General features: G+C 45.4%; 1 protein-coding gene across 1 annotated transcript in view; it reads left to right on the forward strand.

Moving 5' to 3' along the window:
• The window catches only part of MPP2 (MAGUK p55 scaffold protein 2), a 56,527-nt gene that overhangs the window by 27,410 nt on the left and 13,541 nt on the right, over positions 1–15,576 (forward strand). Inside the window, exon 6 of the mRNA XM_084808265.1 lies at positions 14,329–14,460. Coding sequence (XP_084664391.1) covers positions 14,329–14,460 — 132 coding nt within the window. The remainder of the gene's footprint in view (positions 1–14,328; positions 14,461–15,576) is intronic.

Here is a 15,576-nt window from a genome sequence, read left to right on the forward strand (position 1 = left end):
CAAAGACAGAACACGTTGTTCATCCAAGGTTGAAAGGGGTACTTTCTTTTCCCACCCGATTCTCTATATTCTCTACATTTCTTCTTCTCTCCTCCCACCCTTTCTGGATTCCTTCTTTCTCTCACTGTTGCCATTTCATGACGTTTCCTTTCCTAAAATCATATTCCAAAATCCATGTTGCTGTAATATTGGATTCCAAATCTCACCAGGTCCAGCCAACACAGCCAATGGTCAAGAATGATGAGAGTTGCGGTCCAACAGCATCTGGTGGGGTGCAGGTTGCCCCTCCCTGAATTAAAGAATTCGTAACTAACTTATCATTTGCCTTTTCATAAATGTGCATATTACCAAAGTTGCAGCACTGATGCCTTTGTGAGATACATGATAGCTTACCATTTAATACTAAAAGTTACTTGTCATTGTTAGAAGGAAAAAGCACCATTCATATTTTCAGCTTTTTTCACTGCTACTGAAACTCATGAAGAATTTAAATAGCCTCCAAAAATAAACAAGCGTGCCCTTAACTTGCAGCTCCACCTATTAAAATTAAAATCTAACCACCATCAGTTAATCAACAAAACCTTAAGACCATGGATCTCTAGGGAAGAAGACATGATAAATGCAAAGCACTTTGCATTTTTGTGTGTCTTCGACATTTGCACATGTGGCATGGATGGTCTCCTATACATATCTGGGACTTACAGAGGAGCCATTGCCAGAGCCATATGGGAGAGAACCAGCATTCCCAACTATGGATGGACTGTCAAGCTCAACAGGCAGCCAAAGAGTGGAATGAAGTGGACGTCCAAACTCAGCACCTTGGTCAGTGCACTGTGGGAGTGATAGATGAGACTGCATTAACCAGCAGTGCCTAGGTCAAGGAGCTGGGAACCTGAAGTGTTGCTCTAGTCTGGAATCTAGCGAAGGCTGAAATGGTTCTGTTTTTTACTCGGGGGGGGGGCGGTATATCCCAGGCCACACCTCCCTGGTGGGGGGAGCTCTGTTGTCAACTGAAGGGAGCATGCTCTGTTCCTGAAGCATATGCTATGGCAAGGCTGTGATATCTCCTGCTGTCCCTGGACTGATGTTGAAAATCGCAGGGTCCCCAGAAGATCTGGGGGACACATCATTAGTCTCTGAGGATGTGGACAAAGAGACCCCCTGTGGAACACCTGGAGGCATCACAGAACCTTAATAGTCTTTCTCCTTGTCACTTGCAGAAATCTTTGGCAGAGGGGTTGACTCAGTTGCTGCTTTCTGAGATGGTTAAGGGAAAGGGTCTCCACTGCCTTAGGATCCCAAGACTCCTCTGCGAATGCAGAAATGTCTGCCTGTGTTCTAAACTATGACAAATAGTCTTGTTTAGAGGCTCCTGTTGCTACAGTGCTCACAATGGACAAAAGGGAATGTTTTTGCATAAGCAAAGCATTGCCATCTTTGCATCCCAGATTTTAAGACCGCCTCAGATGACAGACATTGTTTTTAAAATCAGCAAAAGACTAGGGATAGGTCTTATCCTATATACAAGCAATGTTCACGTTTGCCCAGCTCAACTTGAGGCTTGTCTCTCCTGCAATTTCTGCAAGCACTTGCAGTCGCTGTTCGAGTTCCACAAATGGGAACATTTTGCACCATTCTGTATTTTTCAAAGTTCCGCTACTTTCCCCCGTAAAGTGAGAAATTGCACATATTTTTAAATTGTGCCATTTCAAACTGCTTTTTCTCTGAAATGTGCACAATTTTTGAACACAAGCACATATTCAGGAATTTGTGAACATTTTCAGAGAACATACTCTCCTGCTCACGTTGGAGGTTGTGAATGGGGCATGCTTGACTGTTTTGTAGGGATGTACGAACTGTGTAAAATCCACTCTGTCCATCTTTCATGGATTGTCAGGTGACTTTTGTTCCATTGTCCGTCCACAGACGGATGCAAATATATTTTTTTTGTCATGTAGAAAAATACACAAATAATTACGAAGTATTTACATAATTTACCTTGGTACATCACATTTTGTGTATTGTCCCCCATTCCATTCAATGTTTCCTCAGCAGAAATGTACATATTTTCCTGCGAATTTATATGCATAAATTTCGGGAAAATAAAAAAGTCATCCGAAAGTCCATGGACTCCGTGCGGCTTGAGGGGTCACTCCACAGCGAATTCTGCAGGTTGGATTCTTAGAAATCCTAGCTCATTTTGGTTCATCTCAAATTTCTCCAGCATCCCTACTGTTTTGTGAGTGCAGACAAAATTTTCATACATCCCTGCCAAAGAGTCCTATAGAAACCAGCCCCATTATGACCATATAGAGCAGGGATCCTGAACCACTTTATGGTGGGGGGATGAATTGCCTCCTACCAGGGCCTTCATGGCTTGGGTGACTTCAGTGGACATGGCCACACCCACTGATATCATCACCCCACCCCCATCCATTTTGCTTTTCTCCGTGCTGACAGGGACATGGAGTTACATGCCTCTCTCAACACAGAGAAAGGGACTCGGCTGGTGCTGGGATGAGCGGATGTTCCCAGTGCCAGCCCAGTCAGTCCCCTCATTTGCACGCCTTTTGCCATCTCCGTTGGGGGTGACAAGAAGCAATTAAAGGACTTCTCAGTCAGTGCTGGGAGAAGCAGAGTCCCCCGCCACCTGCAGCTTTCCAGCATCTCTGGTGGACGTCTTTCTCTTCGCCTGTTACTTGATCCTTTTAACTGGAAATGCTAGGGCCCAATGGCAAGCAAAGGATGTGCTCCACCACTAAACTGAACTACCTTGAGTGGATCTATCCAAATGTTACTTCTTCTGTTCTCTTTCCATAAGGAATATTGTAGGCATCTTACTTCTTTTCAGGTGGACCCAAAGCCATTCTACTTTCTTTCAATGGTTTCAGTCCAGACCCAGCAGTGCTGTCAGGGAAAACTTTGAAGTGCAGGTACTCCCCACGACAACCCCCCTAGCCATGCCCCCAAGGAGATCCCAAACATTCAGGCAGTTGTGTTGAAGCCACATCAACTAGTAGTTTTCAACTCAACCAGGAGCAGGTCTTTTCTAAAGCTTAATTACTCTTTCAAGACCAAGCCATCCCCAAATTATTGGCGTTATGTCAGAGAACAAGATATTGCAGCTCAGATTAGAGGGAACAGGGAATTCTGATGACACCAGCATCCCTGCTAATAAAAAAGTACTGGTGCAGATCTGGTGCAGATCTGGGGCAGACCAGAAATTCTCATCTGGTTAACGATGTTCACAGAAATGGCACCATGCTCTGGCATAGCTGCATGCAGACAAGCCATGCTGCCAAGATCTTCCTTTCCAGGCAGACTCATGGCCACCCCAGCTGCATCTTCTTCAGCAGAGGGTCATTATGACAAGATAGTAGGAGGCTTTTTTCAATGGAGGTGTTTTGTTTTTTTTTCCAATGGAGGCCTTTTTTGTTGTTGTTAAAAGAAAATGGGTGGGGTGGGATTTTGGGAAGCAAACAGTGTGGTGTGTGTATGTGTTGTTGTTGTTCAGTCGTTCAGTCGTGTCCGACTCTTCGTGACCCCATGGACCATAGCACGCCAGGCCTTCCTGTCCTGCGCTGTCTCCTGGAGTGTGCTCAAGTCCATATTCATTGCATTGGTGATGCTATCTAGCCATCTCATCCTCTGCCGTCCCCTTCTCCTTTTGCCTTCGGTCTTTCCCACCATCAGGGTCTTTTCCAGAGAGTTTTCTCTTCGCATTAGGTGGCCAAAATATTTGAGCTTCAGCTTCAGTATCTGTCCTTCCAATGAGCACTCAGGGTTGATTTCCTTTAGGATGGACTGATTTGACCTCCTTGCAGTCCAGGGCACTCGTAAGAGTCTTCTCCAGCACCACAGTTCGAAAGCATCAATTCTTCGGCGCTCAGCCTTCCTTATAGTCCAGCTCTCACAGCCATACATTACTACTGGGAAAACCATAGCTTTGATTAGACGGACCTTTGTCGGCAAGGTGATGTCTCTGCTTCTTACTATGCTGTCTAGGTTTGCCATAGCTTTCCTCCCAAGGAGCAAGCGTCTTTTAATTTCATGGCTACAGTCACCGTCTGTGGTGATCTTGGAGCCCAAGAAAGTAAAATCTGTCTCTGCTTCCATTTCTTCCCCTTCTATATGCCAGGAAGTGATAGGGCCAGATGCCATGATCTTAGTTTTTTTAATGTTGAGTTTCAAACCAGCTTTTGCACTCTCCTCTTTCACCCTCAACAAGAGGCATTTCAGATCCTCTTCGCTTTCTGCCATTAGGGTGGTATCGTCTGCATATCGGAGGTTGTTGATAATTCTCCCAGCAATCTTAATTCCGACCTCTGATTCATCCAACCCGGCATTTCTCATGATGTACTCTGCATATAAGTTAAATAAGCAGGGTGACAATATGCAGCCCTGTCGTACTCCTTTCCCAATTTTGAACCACTCGGTTGTTCCATGTCTGGTTCTTACTGTTGCTTCTTGGCCCTCGTACAGGTTTCTCAGGAGACAGGTAAGGTGGTCTGGTACTCCCATCACTTTAAGAATTTGCCAGAGTTTGTTGTGATCCACACAATCAAAGGCTTTAGCGTAGTCAATGAAGCAGAAATAGACGTTTTTCTGGAATTCTCTTGCTTTCTCCATGATGCAGCGAATGTTGGCGATTTGATCTCTAGTTCCTCTGCCTCTTCGAAACCCAGCTTGTACTTCCGGTAGTTCTCGGTTCGCATACTGCTGAAGCCCAGCTTGTAGGATTTTGAGCATCACCTTGCTGGCATGTGAAATGAGCGCAATTGTGCGGTAGTTGGAACACTCTTTGGCATTGCCCTTCTTTGGAACTGGAATGTAAACTGACCTTTTCCAGTCTTGCGGCCATTGTTGAGTGTTCCAAATTTGTTGGCATATTGAATGCAACACTTTAACAGCATCATCTTTTAGGATTTTAAATAGCTCAGCTGGAATACTGTCATCTCCACTAGCTTTGTTGTTAGTAATGCTTCCTAAGGCCCACTTGACTTCGCTCTCTAGGATGTCCGGCTCAAGTTCAGTGACCGCACTATCATGGCTATCAGGGACATTCAGATCTTTCCTGTATAGTTCTTCTGTGTATTCTTTCCACCTCTTCTTAATCTCATCTGCATCTGTTAGGTCCCTGCCTTCTTTGTCCTTTATCATGCCCGTCTTTGCAAATGTTCCCTTGAGATCTCCGATTTTCTTGAAGAGATCTCTAGTCTTTCCCATTCTGTTGTTTTCCTTGATTTCTTTGCATTGTTCATTTAAGAAGGCCTTCTTGTCTCTCCTTGCGATTCTCTGGAACTCTGCATTCAGTTGGATATATTGTCCCTTCTTTCCTCAGCTACTTGTAAAGCCTCATCAGACAGCCACTTGGCTTTCTTGCATTTCTTTTTCTTTGGGATGGATTGAGTTGCTGCCTCCTGAACAATGTTACGGACCTCCGTCCATAGTTCCTCAGGCACTCTGTCTATCAGGTCTAATCCCTGAAATCTATTCCTCACCTCCACTGTATATTCATAAGGGATATGATTTAGGTCATACCTGAATGGTTTAGTGGTTTTCCCTACGTTCTTCAATTTAAGCCGAAATTTTGCAACAAGAAGCTCATGATCTAAGCCACAGTCAGCTCCAGGCCTTGTTTTGACTGACTGTATAGAGCTTCTCCATCTTGGGCTGCAGAGGACATAATCAATCTGATTTCAATATTGACCATCTGGTGATGTCCATGTGTAGAGTCATGTCTTGTGCTGTTGGAAAAGAGTGTTTGCTATGATCAGTGTGTTCTCTTGGCAAAACTCTATTAGCTTTTGTCCTGCTTCATTTTGTACACCAAGGCCATGCCTGCCTGTTATCCCAGTGATTTCTTGACTTCCTACTTTAGCATTCCAATCCCCTATGATGTAGAGGACATCTTTTTTTGGTGTTAGTTCTAGAAGGTGTTGTAGGTCTTCATAGAACCGATCAACCTAAGCTTCTTCGGCATCAGTGGTTGGGGCATAGACTTGAATTACTGTGATGTTGAATGGTTTGCCTTGGATTCGTACTGAGATCATTCTATCATTTTTAAGATTGTACCCCAGTACTGCTTTTCCCACCCTTTGTTGACTATGAGTGCTACTCCATTTCTTCTAAGGGATTCTTGCCCACAATAGGAGATATGATGGTCACCTGAATTAAATTCGCCCATGCCTATCCATTTTAGTTCACTGATTCCCAAGATGTCGATGTTCAATCTTGCCATCTCATGTTTGACCACCTCCAGCTTACCTTGATTCATTGATCTGACATTCCAGGTTCCTAAACAATATTGTTCTTTACAGCATCGGATTTTCTTTTCACCACCAGACACATCCACAGCTGAGTGTCCTTTCGGCTTTGGCCCAGCCGCTTCACTCTTTCTGGCGCTACTTGGAAATTCCCTTTGCTCTTCCCCAGTAGTATATTGGACACCTTCTGACCTGAGGGGCTCATCTTCCGGCGTCATATCTTTTAGCCTTGTGATACGTTCCATGGGGTTTTCTTGGCAAGAATACTGGAGTGGGTTGCCATTTCCTTCTCCAGTGGACCACATTTTGTCAGAACTCTCTGCCATGACCTGTCCGTCTTGGGTGGCCCTGCACAGCATAGCTTATGGCTTCACTGAGTTACGCAAGCCCCTTCGCCACAACAAGGCAGTGATCCATGAAGGGGGTGTGTATGTGGGGGAAGGTTTAATCCTCTTCTCTCAGAGCATAGTATTCCCAATCTGAATTGGGGCTACGCCAGCTTACACAAGAGTAAATAAAAAGATAAGCCTCAGCTACATGCAACATGATTAATATAGCGTGTAGTTCGGCTCTGAATCTTACTTCAGCATGGGTGACATGACAGCATCCTTCACCGCACCTGAGGTCAGCAGACTACCTCACAGGGCAGAGGGCAGGCCACGTCTCCTCCAACACCCTGACACTGCTCCCGCGGTGAGGAGGCTGCCCCATTTTACCTAATGGTAGGGCTGGCTCTGCTCTCCAACTAATTTGCAGATTGGAATTTAGCTTTCCAGCTGATTATGCAATGTGTGGCACAGTTCCTGGCAATTTAAATGTATCAAACTATGCATTTAAATAGTATTTGGAAAGAAAATATGCATTTAAATAATATTTACATATGCATTTTGAGACTTATTAAAAAATCACTGATTAGCGCACAAGTGCAATAGAATGGAATGATAGATTAAAACATATGAAAGTGACAACCAAAAATTGACAGATTTGTCCATCCCTAACAGAGGCTGAAAGCTTTAACTCCTCATCCCTGGCACATTCCGAATAGGGGAGAGAGAAAACCCTGCCGCCTCAGCCTGTCCTTGTGACAAGGCCTCTGCCACAATCCTCCTTCCCCATGCTCCTTTTCTGTTCTGCTCCATCACCCTCACCCCTCCTTGAAAAGTGAGTTAATGCTTGGGTGCTTTGGGCAAAGTGGTGTAAGAATTTAATAAGCATATGTCAACTCAATTACACGTGGCCCACTAATGTTCCCATGAGTGTGGGAAGCTATAGACTTGTTGTCGTACATTCCTTTGGTAACCTGGTTTTGGGAAGCCCTAAATTGCCATGAGCAAATGTCTGCTCGGGAATCAGAGATCCAGCCTCTTGGATCTGAACCAGTCTGGACTTTACTCCCTGGGGAACCCCAGCACTGCCTCCTTCAGTCTCACAGTCCTTCGGAGTGCAAGAGGAGAATTAGACAAGGCTTGCTACCTTCTGAGATCACTTCAGATTTGACCACATTAGTGATAAATTGCTGGCTTAAAAGTCAATCTGTTTTATCCTAGGCTAGTAGGGCGATACACAAGAGGCACAAAAACCAAAATAAGCCACAATGTAGGACAATAAAACCACAAAACATTGCAATAAAAGCAAATCAGAAGCATTAAAAACAGCAGAGAAACTAAATAGAAGCCAGCGTTAACACTTTGAAATGCTTGAGTGGATAAGTACATTGTAACCCGGTACTGAAAGGTTATCGGCAATCAAGCTTCATTAAGAGTTGTTGCCTGGCTAATAGTGCAACCCTATATATGTCTACTCAGAAGTCAGTCCCACTGAGTTCAATTGCAGCCTAAGTCAGGCAACACTCTCTGCCCATTTACAAGCAGCGAAAGGGCAGTTTATTAAGTTTAGCATGGGCAGGGTAAGAGAAAGCGAAACAATGTGCTAAAAATATATATGTGAGTGAACGTGCAGCTTCCACCCTCCAAATAGGAACACATCTGTAAGTAACTAGGGATGCTTGAGGAATTGTACGTTTGCGAATTCTGATACAAACTGACCTGATCCCAGGGCTGGCCACTACCATAAGGCAGAGTGAGGTGGCCTCCTCAGGCAGCAGATTCAGGGTGTTATGAAAGGGCAGAAAATACTTATTTAATTTGTTGCTATTGTATTTTTACTGCCAGGGAGGGAAGAAGTGCTTGTGAGATAATTTGTTTCATAAGCCAAAATTATTTGGCCAGCCTTGGGTACTATGCACTGTGAGTTGAAGGTGGGTGGCACAGTTTGCAGTTCCTCCTGAGACAGCAAACTATTTTAGGCCAGGCTGACCTGATCTCCACCTATTGGACTAATATGCAGATCAGAACTTAGGAAGCTACCAGGTGTCACACTTGTTTGAATGCTGTGACACAGTTCTTGGCAGTTGAAATGTATCAAAACCTGTTCAGTGATGCATATTTTGAGAGGAAATATGAGATAAAATACGTTCAAGAATGCATATTTTGAGATAAAATACGTTCAGAAATGTGTATTTTAAGGGAAGTAAGTTTAAACGTTTACATTTTGAGGCGCAATAGAAATGGATATCTTGAGGGGAAACACATTTAAAAATGGGTATCTTGAGGGAAATGTTTGGAAATGGGTATTTAAATACAAATGTGTGGATTTTGTACTTAAAAAATTCACAGTTGAATGCAGAAATGGAATGGGAGAGATTTGTGAATTAACACAGAGTTGGGCAACATGTGACCCTCGGCCTAATTTCATGAGGTCTTCAGCCTAATTTCAAAAGCGCTCTGCATGTGATCAGTTCAGTTCAGACCTCTGACAACAATGATCTATACTTTCCCTGGCAGACTGCTGCTGGGGAAGGAAGAAGAGGGAGAAAGGGGGTGGCAGGACAAGAAAAAGAGGTGACCCACCCACTTTTGGCTCTGGCCTTGCCCACCACTGGCTTCAGCCCCCTCCACTGCTGACATGTGGCCTCTGACAGATTATCCATGCAGGAATGATGGATAATCCACACATAAAAGGTTGCCTACCCTGGGCTAACGCATGCAAAGGGAACATGGACCAAAAACAACCTGATTTGCGGATTTGGACCAAAAACAACCACCCAGTGACTGAGAGATTTAACTCCTAGACACCCTGGGGAGGAACTGGACCTTGAAGAATAATGCTAGCAAGTCACTTAAAAATTTAATGAGGCTTCCCCCAAAGGTCAGAATAGGGACATTTAAATTTAAAGAGACAGGGACTGTTCCTAGTAAGAGCATATGAAGAGCCCTGAAGGATCAGACTCAAGCCCCAGCCAGATCTCTCTGAAAATCCCAGAAGCAGGACATGAAACCAACATCCCTCTCCCACTTATATTGTTGTTAACGTTTATGCACTGCCATATTTGCTAAAAAGCCACCAGGGCAGCGTACAACCATTTAAAACAGCAGAACTGTTAAACGATAAAGAACAAGAGCATTAGAAACAGTAAAACATTAAAACCACATAATTTAAAAGGCTATTTTTTAAGAAGTGTCTTCACACCCTTTCTAAAGCCAGTCCCCCACAGCTGGTACTGGAAGGGATACCGCTTCTGATCTTGGAGACACCACATAACCATCATGAGTAGGTACATCCTGACTAGCATAATGGTAAACAGGACACCTGGAATATATCTAACCATCCCATCAGTGTAGCCTGGGAGGTTCTTGCCTCACATTCTGCAGCATATCTCTCGGGTCCCAGTCCTGTTTGCAAGCCTGTGATCAGAGGTGCTAGCCTTTGTGAATGCCCGGGATCAAATGTTTGCAGCATCCCCGTGCTCTGCCAGCACCCTCCAGGTGTATTGGACTACCACTCCCCTGATGCCTGATCATTGGCCACACTTGCTGGGGATTCTGGGAGCTCTAGTCCAACACATTAGGAAGGCACCACATTGGGGAAGGCTGCTTTACCACTTCCTGTGTGTGGATTTCCCTGAAATGTGGATCCTGTGGGATTGGTTTCAATGTTCAGATTCAGCATAAAATGCAACAGGCAGGGAACGGCGGGGATAAAATGGAAGATGATTTGATTTGGGGGCATATGTGTGTTGTTTGTACAGAATGCTGGAGCATGCATTTGTGTGATGACACCAAAGTGGATTCAGAATAGTGTCTGGTGATGTTAAAAGCATCCCAGAGAGAGCGAGAGCGAGGGAGAGAGAGCAGGTGCACATGAAGGACCATATAATGAGTTAGCCACAGCTAGCTCCCCGCCATAAAGCTAGTGCTGATTGCAAAGGGGAGGGGCGCAGGGGGAGGGGAGGATGACGCTAGCAGTGATGGAGGCAAGGGATGCTTGTTTTCATTTGGCTATAATCCTGCTCCTTTGTGGAAGCAAAGAGGATTATTTCACGGCAATGAGCATTAAAAATGGATGGCCGCTCAATACAGCCCGAGAAAAGGCGGTGGGGAAATGTGTGTCTGTGTCAGGCTGTTTGGGATAGAGCTGTGTGCAAATGGCCTCTTGACATTCTCCACCTTACTTGTAGGCAGAGAAATTTCACAGAATTTCTCCAGTGGGAGGAGAAATTCTCCTCAGTTTCTCACAGGTAGGGCTCCCCATTGGCAGGGCTTGTAGCACAGCTTCTTTCTTTTATTCTAAGGGTTTGGGGGGGGGGGTTGCAATGCAGGTGGGGTCAGTGTTGTGTCTAGCTCCAGGGATGAGGTGGAGGAGTTAGTGCTCTGCCGAAATCCGTCCTCCCATTTCCTGAAAGTTTTCTGCCCCCATGAAAGAGGCTTTAATTGTTCTGCCTCATTCAGGATGTTTTATAATGTACTTTTGTGGCATTTCTGAGCTTACCCAATCACAGCGAGCCTCCCAGGCTGCCTGCAAGTCCTGATCTGAAAAAGCCCTATGGGAGGAATTACCTCATGGTGCCTTAAACTGGGCTTTGATTGAAGTGCAGGAAGCTGAGGAGGCTACAGGCTGCCGGAGAGATGATTGTACAATTCAAAACAGGACACTTGTACTCACTCCTCGGCCACCTCCTAAGTAAGGTAAGCCCAGGAAACCCAAACTCAGCCCACGAGAATTTCTCCAAAATTTCTTCACCATCGAATTTATTTTCAAAAGCAATTTCTCTTCTATCAAATTGAATGAGAATGGTTGAAAAAATAGGTGGGAGAAATTTTTGGCACAATGCCAAAGGAGGAGTAAACACCTATATCTATAGCGCAAGTGCCCAGTTTGTTTTGGTATGGGGGGCAATTGAGAATGCAAAAGTAAAGGGGGGCTGCATTTATGTCATGCATTTAAGCCTTTCCTGATGCCATATTAGCTTCATGAACTGGCTGCCATCCCCACCCCCCGCACAAACACATCTTTTTGGACCTGACACTGAAGAAACTGTTGGTGGTGTGACTTAAAGCAGGGAAACAGACAGAGAAGGTCCCCCCCCCCAACTCATCCACTACTTCCCTGGTCTCAGTTATCCCTTTCCAAATTGGCTTTTCAAGCACTTGCCACCAAAGCTGTTGGGCTGCAGTTATACATGTCTGCAACATGTAACACAGCCTTCCCCAACTTGATGCCCTCCAAATGTGTTGGGCTACAACTCCCATAATCCCCAGCCAGCATCGGCTAATGCTACCTGAGAATTATGGGACTTGCAGTCTGACCCACCTACAGGGTGCCAGGTTGGGGAAAGCTGATGTAACATGTAGTTTGGCTCTAAATTAAACCAAGCCCCAAAGCTGGGTCAGTACTTGTAATAAAACATCTCTCACACACCTTCTTCAAGTTAACCTCCCGCCTCAGGCCTCTCTGCAGTTCAAGCTTTGCTCGTGACGTCAGTCTGATTTCAATGCCAGAGTTCGCTCCTAGAGCAGGGCCGGCCCTACCATAAGGCAGAGTGAGGTGGCTGCCTCAGACCGTTGATTTTGAGTGTCATGAAAGAGCACCGGATGGTTAGCTGTTTAATGTATTATTGTTGCACTTTTTAAAGCCAGGGTGAGAGACAGGAGGTTGTGAGATTTTCTGCCTCAGGTGCCAAAATAACTTGACTGACCATGGGTACTATGCAGTGCTGGCTCCAGATTCTTGATGGCCCTTGGACAAGACACCCTCAGTAGGTCCCCTCCCTCAGGGAGTCTCCCTTGCCGCCATCGTTGTCACCAGTTGCTCTTGCTCCTCATCCTCTTTCTCATCACTGTTGCTACTTGCTTGGTCACTTGACAGGTAGTGAGTCGGTGAGCAAGCAGGCAGGGCATCTACTATTCCTCCTTCTTACCAACACAGTTGTCTGGACCCCAGTGAGAGGCAGGTGAACAAGCAGGTTGCAGTGGTGAAGAGGAGGAGCAAGTCCAGGCAGTTTTTGTCCGTGGGCCCCTACTGGAGTGTAGGCCCTTGGCAGGTGCCTGACCATGCCCACCTTTGATGCCAGCCCTGGTACAGTGCACCTCATCATGGGGGAAGCAGCATTTGCTGCTCCATCCCAGGCAGCAAAATGTCTTGGGCCTGCATCATGCAAACTGTCTTTCCCTTAGGATCGACAGCCTGTCCCCATTGGCCTCCCAGATCATAGGATCTGTGAAGTGAAGGCAAGTTTGAACCCCGATACGGTTCATTGTGGAACTTAAATTTGGGCTGCAGGAGTGGGAGTTTAGAGAGAGGATGTGAGCTGGGATTCTCTTCTCCCTTGGCTGCTGAATAAGTCCTGAGCCTGTGAGTTTCTTTTGCAAACATCTGCCTGTGTTTCATCTCTGCAAGCATTCGGATTGGGGCAGCAGGGGTGGGGAGCGAGTAAAATGGTCTCGACAGACAGGCTCAGATATGACCTGTTTCCCAGGAGATGTCAGCACTTTGTGCCTCTCGCGGATGCAAATAAAAGGAGGCTGTGATTACTACTACAACAACAACATTCAAGTATTTTTCGCTCACTGCCTTCCACCACCAGGAATCATTGTTCCGAGAAGCAATGGCTGGAAAATTGGGTACTGTACTGACCATATTCCTGCTTCGCTGGCTTTCCAACAGCTTTGCGGATTTTCTCCTTGACTGCTGGATTGTTCTTTTCAGTCCACAAGGGCACTGTTGTTGTGGGTGATGATAATAATGATTAATTATGATGACGATGTTCCAATGAAAACTTTAATAATAAAGGAAAGGACAGGAGAACTAGGGGTGCTCTAGCTCTCTGAAATTCTCCAAACTTTACTTCAAAGCTTGGTTCGGCTTGCGTCCCTTCTCATTTGAGAACTGTTCTTCAGTTTCTTTGAGCAGGAAAAGTGTGGATTTTTCAAAAGTTGTACATTTTAATGTTGTGCATTTTTAATATTGCCCATTTTTTAAGTGCACATTTTCTGAACATGAATGCGATTTTGGGAATTTGGGAACGTTTTTGGGGAATGTGCGCGTCTATTCATGAACCAAGCATTTTTAGTGATTTGCAAACCAAAATGAAATTCTCATCCATCCCTAAATAAAAGAGTATGTATGCGTGTGTCTGCCTGTCTGTCTGTTCAACACCATGGCTCCGAGACTGTGACATCCAGACTCCTGAAATGTGGCATGCACATTCCATGGAGGATAGTCTGTTTGTTTGTTTTGAAAATGCCTGCCCTTCAGAGCACTTGACAAAATAATAAGAACAATGAAGTAATAAAAAACACCAAATATCAATAAATCAATACAAATGGCAAGACAGCAGGTGCAAAGAGGCATTCAACCCTGATCCTCCTGATTAAAAAGCCTGGGGAAATAAAAAAAAGCAGGGGGGAGGTGGTGAGATGGCTTGCAACATCGGGACTAGCAGAGCTATCAGCCACAGAATAGGATATTTGAAATGGGCAGAAGTGTCTTGTTGGCATTTCCCTGTAACTCTTCTCTTTCAAATCAACTTTACATTTACAGCATCGTTTTCTCGATTCCTTGGTTTGTGGGGCCAATGCCACAGTCTACAGTAGCCCTCAAGTCCACTTCGTTTTAATCTTGGCTGGTTAGTGATTGTAGCGACTCTTGGATCGGTCCTTTGCTTCCCCCCCCCCTCCAAATCCTACAAACACACTTCTCAAGCCACTTCCCTTCTTTCCCTTAGGTGTTTGTGAAGGCCCACTTTGACTATGATCCGGCCACTGACAACCTCATCCCATGCAAGGAAGCTGGTCTGAAGTTTGTTGCCGGAGACCTTCTCCAGATCGTCAACCAGGATGATCCCAATTGGTGGCAGGTAGGGGCCTTGTGTCAGATGACAGAGCCATGGGCAGGGTCAGGATCAGGCCTTAGTAGGGTGGGGGGATTCAGCACGGACAAACTTCAGGGAGAGCCGTCTGCAGCCAAGAAACCCATCCACCCCCTTTAACAAGCCACGATATCAGACAGGGTGAGTAACCAGAGAAATCCATTCTCTATTTACAGAAGAGGAATAGAAGCAGCAACGGGCATCTCAGCACAATGAGGTAGTGGAATGCCTACTTAGAGTTTTATCTTTTGTTTAGAATAGATACTATATTATACCGGTCGATATGGTGCTGCTTCTTTTAATAATCAAGCAGCAGAAGGGAAGGCGTAATCTAACTTTCTCCAGCCTGGCGCCCTCTGGATGTGTGAGACTACAATTCCCGTCAGCCCCAGCTGGCACCTGTGCTTGCTTTGGATGATGGGGATTGTAGTCAAACACATCTGGAGGGTGCCAGGTTGGGGGAAGGTGTCTGGCTTAATCCGTCGCCACGGTCTTACTGCACTGTCAGCATTGTAAAGGGGTAGGTGTCAGGGTAGATGAACTCCTTACACAGGGGGTTTGCTGACACATACTCAGCGTTAACAGCAGGCAGAGTGTTTATGTGCAGAACAGTGAAAACAAATTCACAGTAAAATGAAGTCTGGGATGAATGCAAATAGAACTAGTCACCCTATGCCCACCCAGCTAATCCCCTCCCTGTTCTCCGACGGTCAAGTGACCAAAATCCCAACTGCCATCCTAACTGCCCTTCCAAATCCTTCCCTACACTCTAATCTCCTCCCCTCTCCCCCTCTCATTTCCAAACACAAACCCCAAACATGGCCCATCACACCTTTAAGGATGCAATCCTATGCATGTTTAGACAGAATAAAAGTCCTACAATGCCCAGCATTCCCCAGCCAGCATGGCTGGCTGGGGAATGCTGGGCGTTGCAGGACTTTTTTCTGTCTAAACGAGTATAGGATTGTGCCCTTAGTTTTTCAGTTTGGTGACTTGATGGGTCGCTTGTTCTGGCCTTTGCAGAGAGCTGTCTAGTCCACTCTAGTTGAATAAATGCTGGATTTTGCTTAATCACCCGCTGAACTGGAGTGTCTTGATAGTGCT

The sequence above is a fragment of the Heloderma suspectum genome, chromosome 6 (genome assembly GCF_057233095.1).
Source record: "Heloderma suspectum isolate Gila_16-S chromosome 6, 16-S_ref, whole genome shotgun sequence".
Classification (NCBI taxonomy): domain Eukaryota; kingdom Metazoa; phylum Chordata; class Lepidosauria; order Squamata; family Helodermatidae; genus Heloderma; species Heloderma suspectum.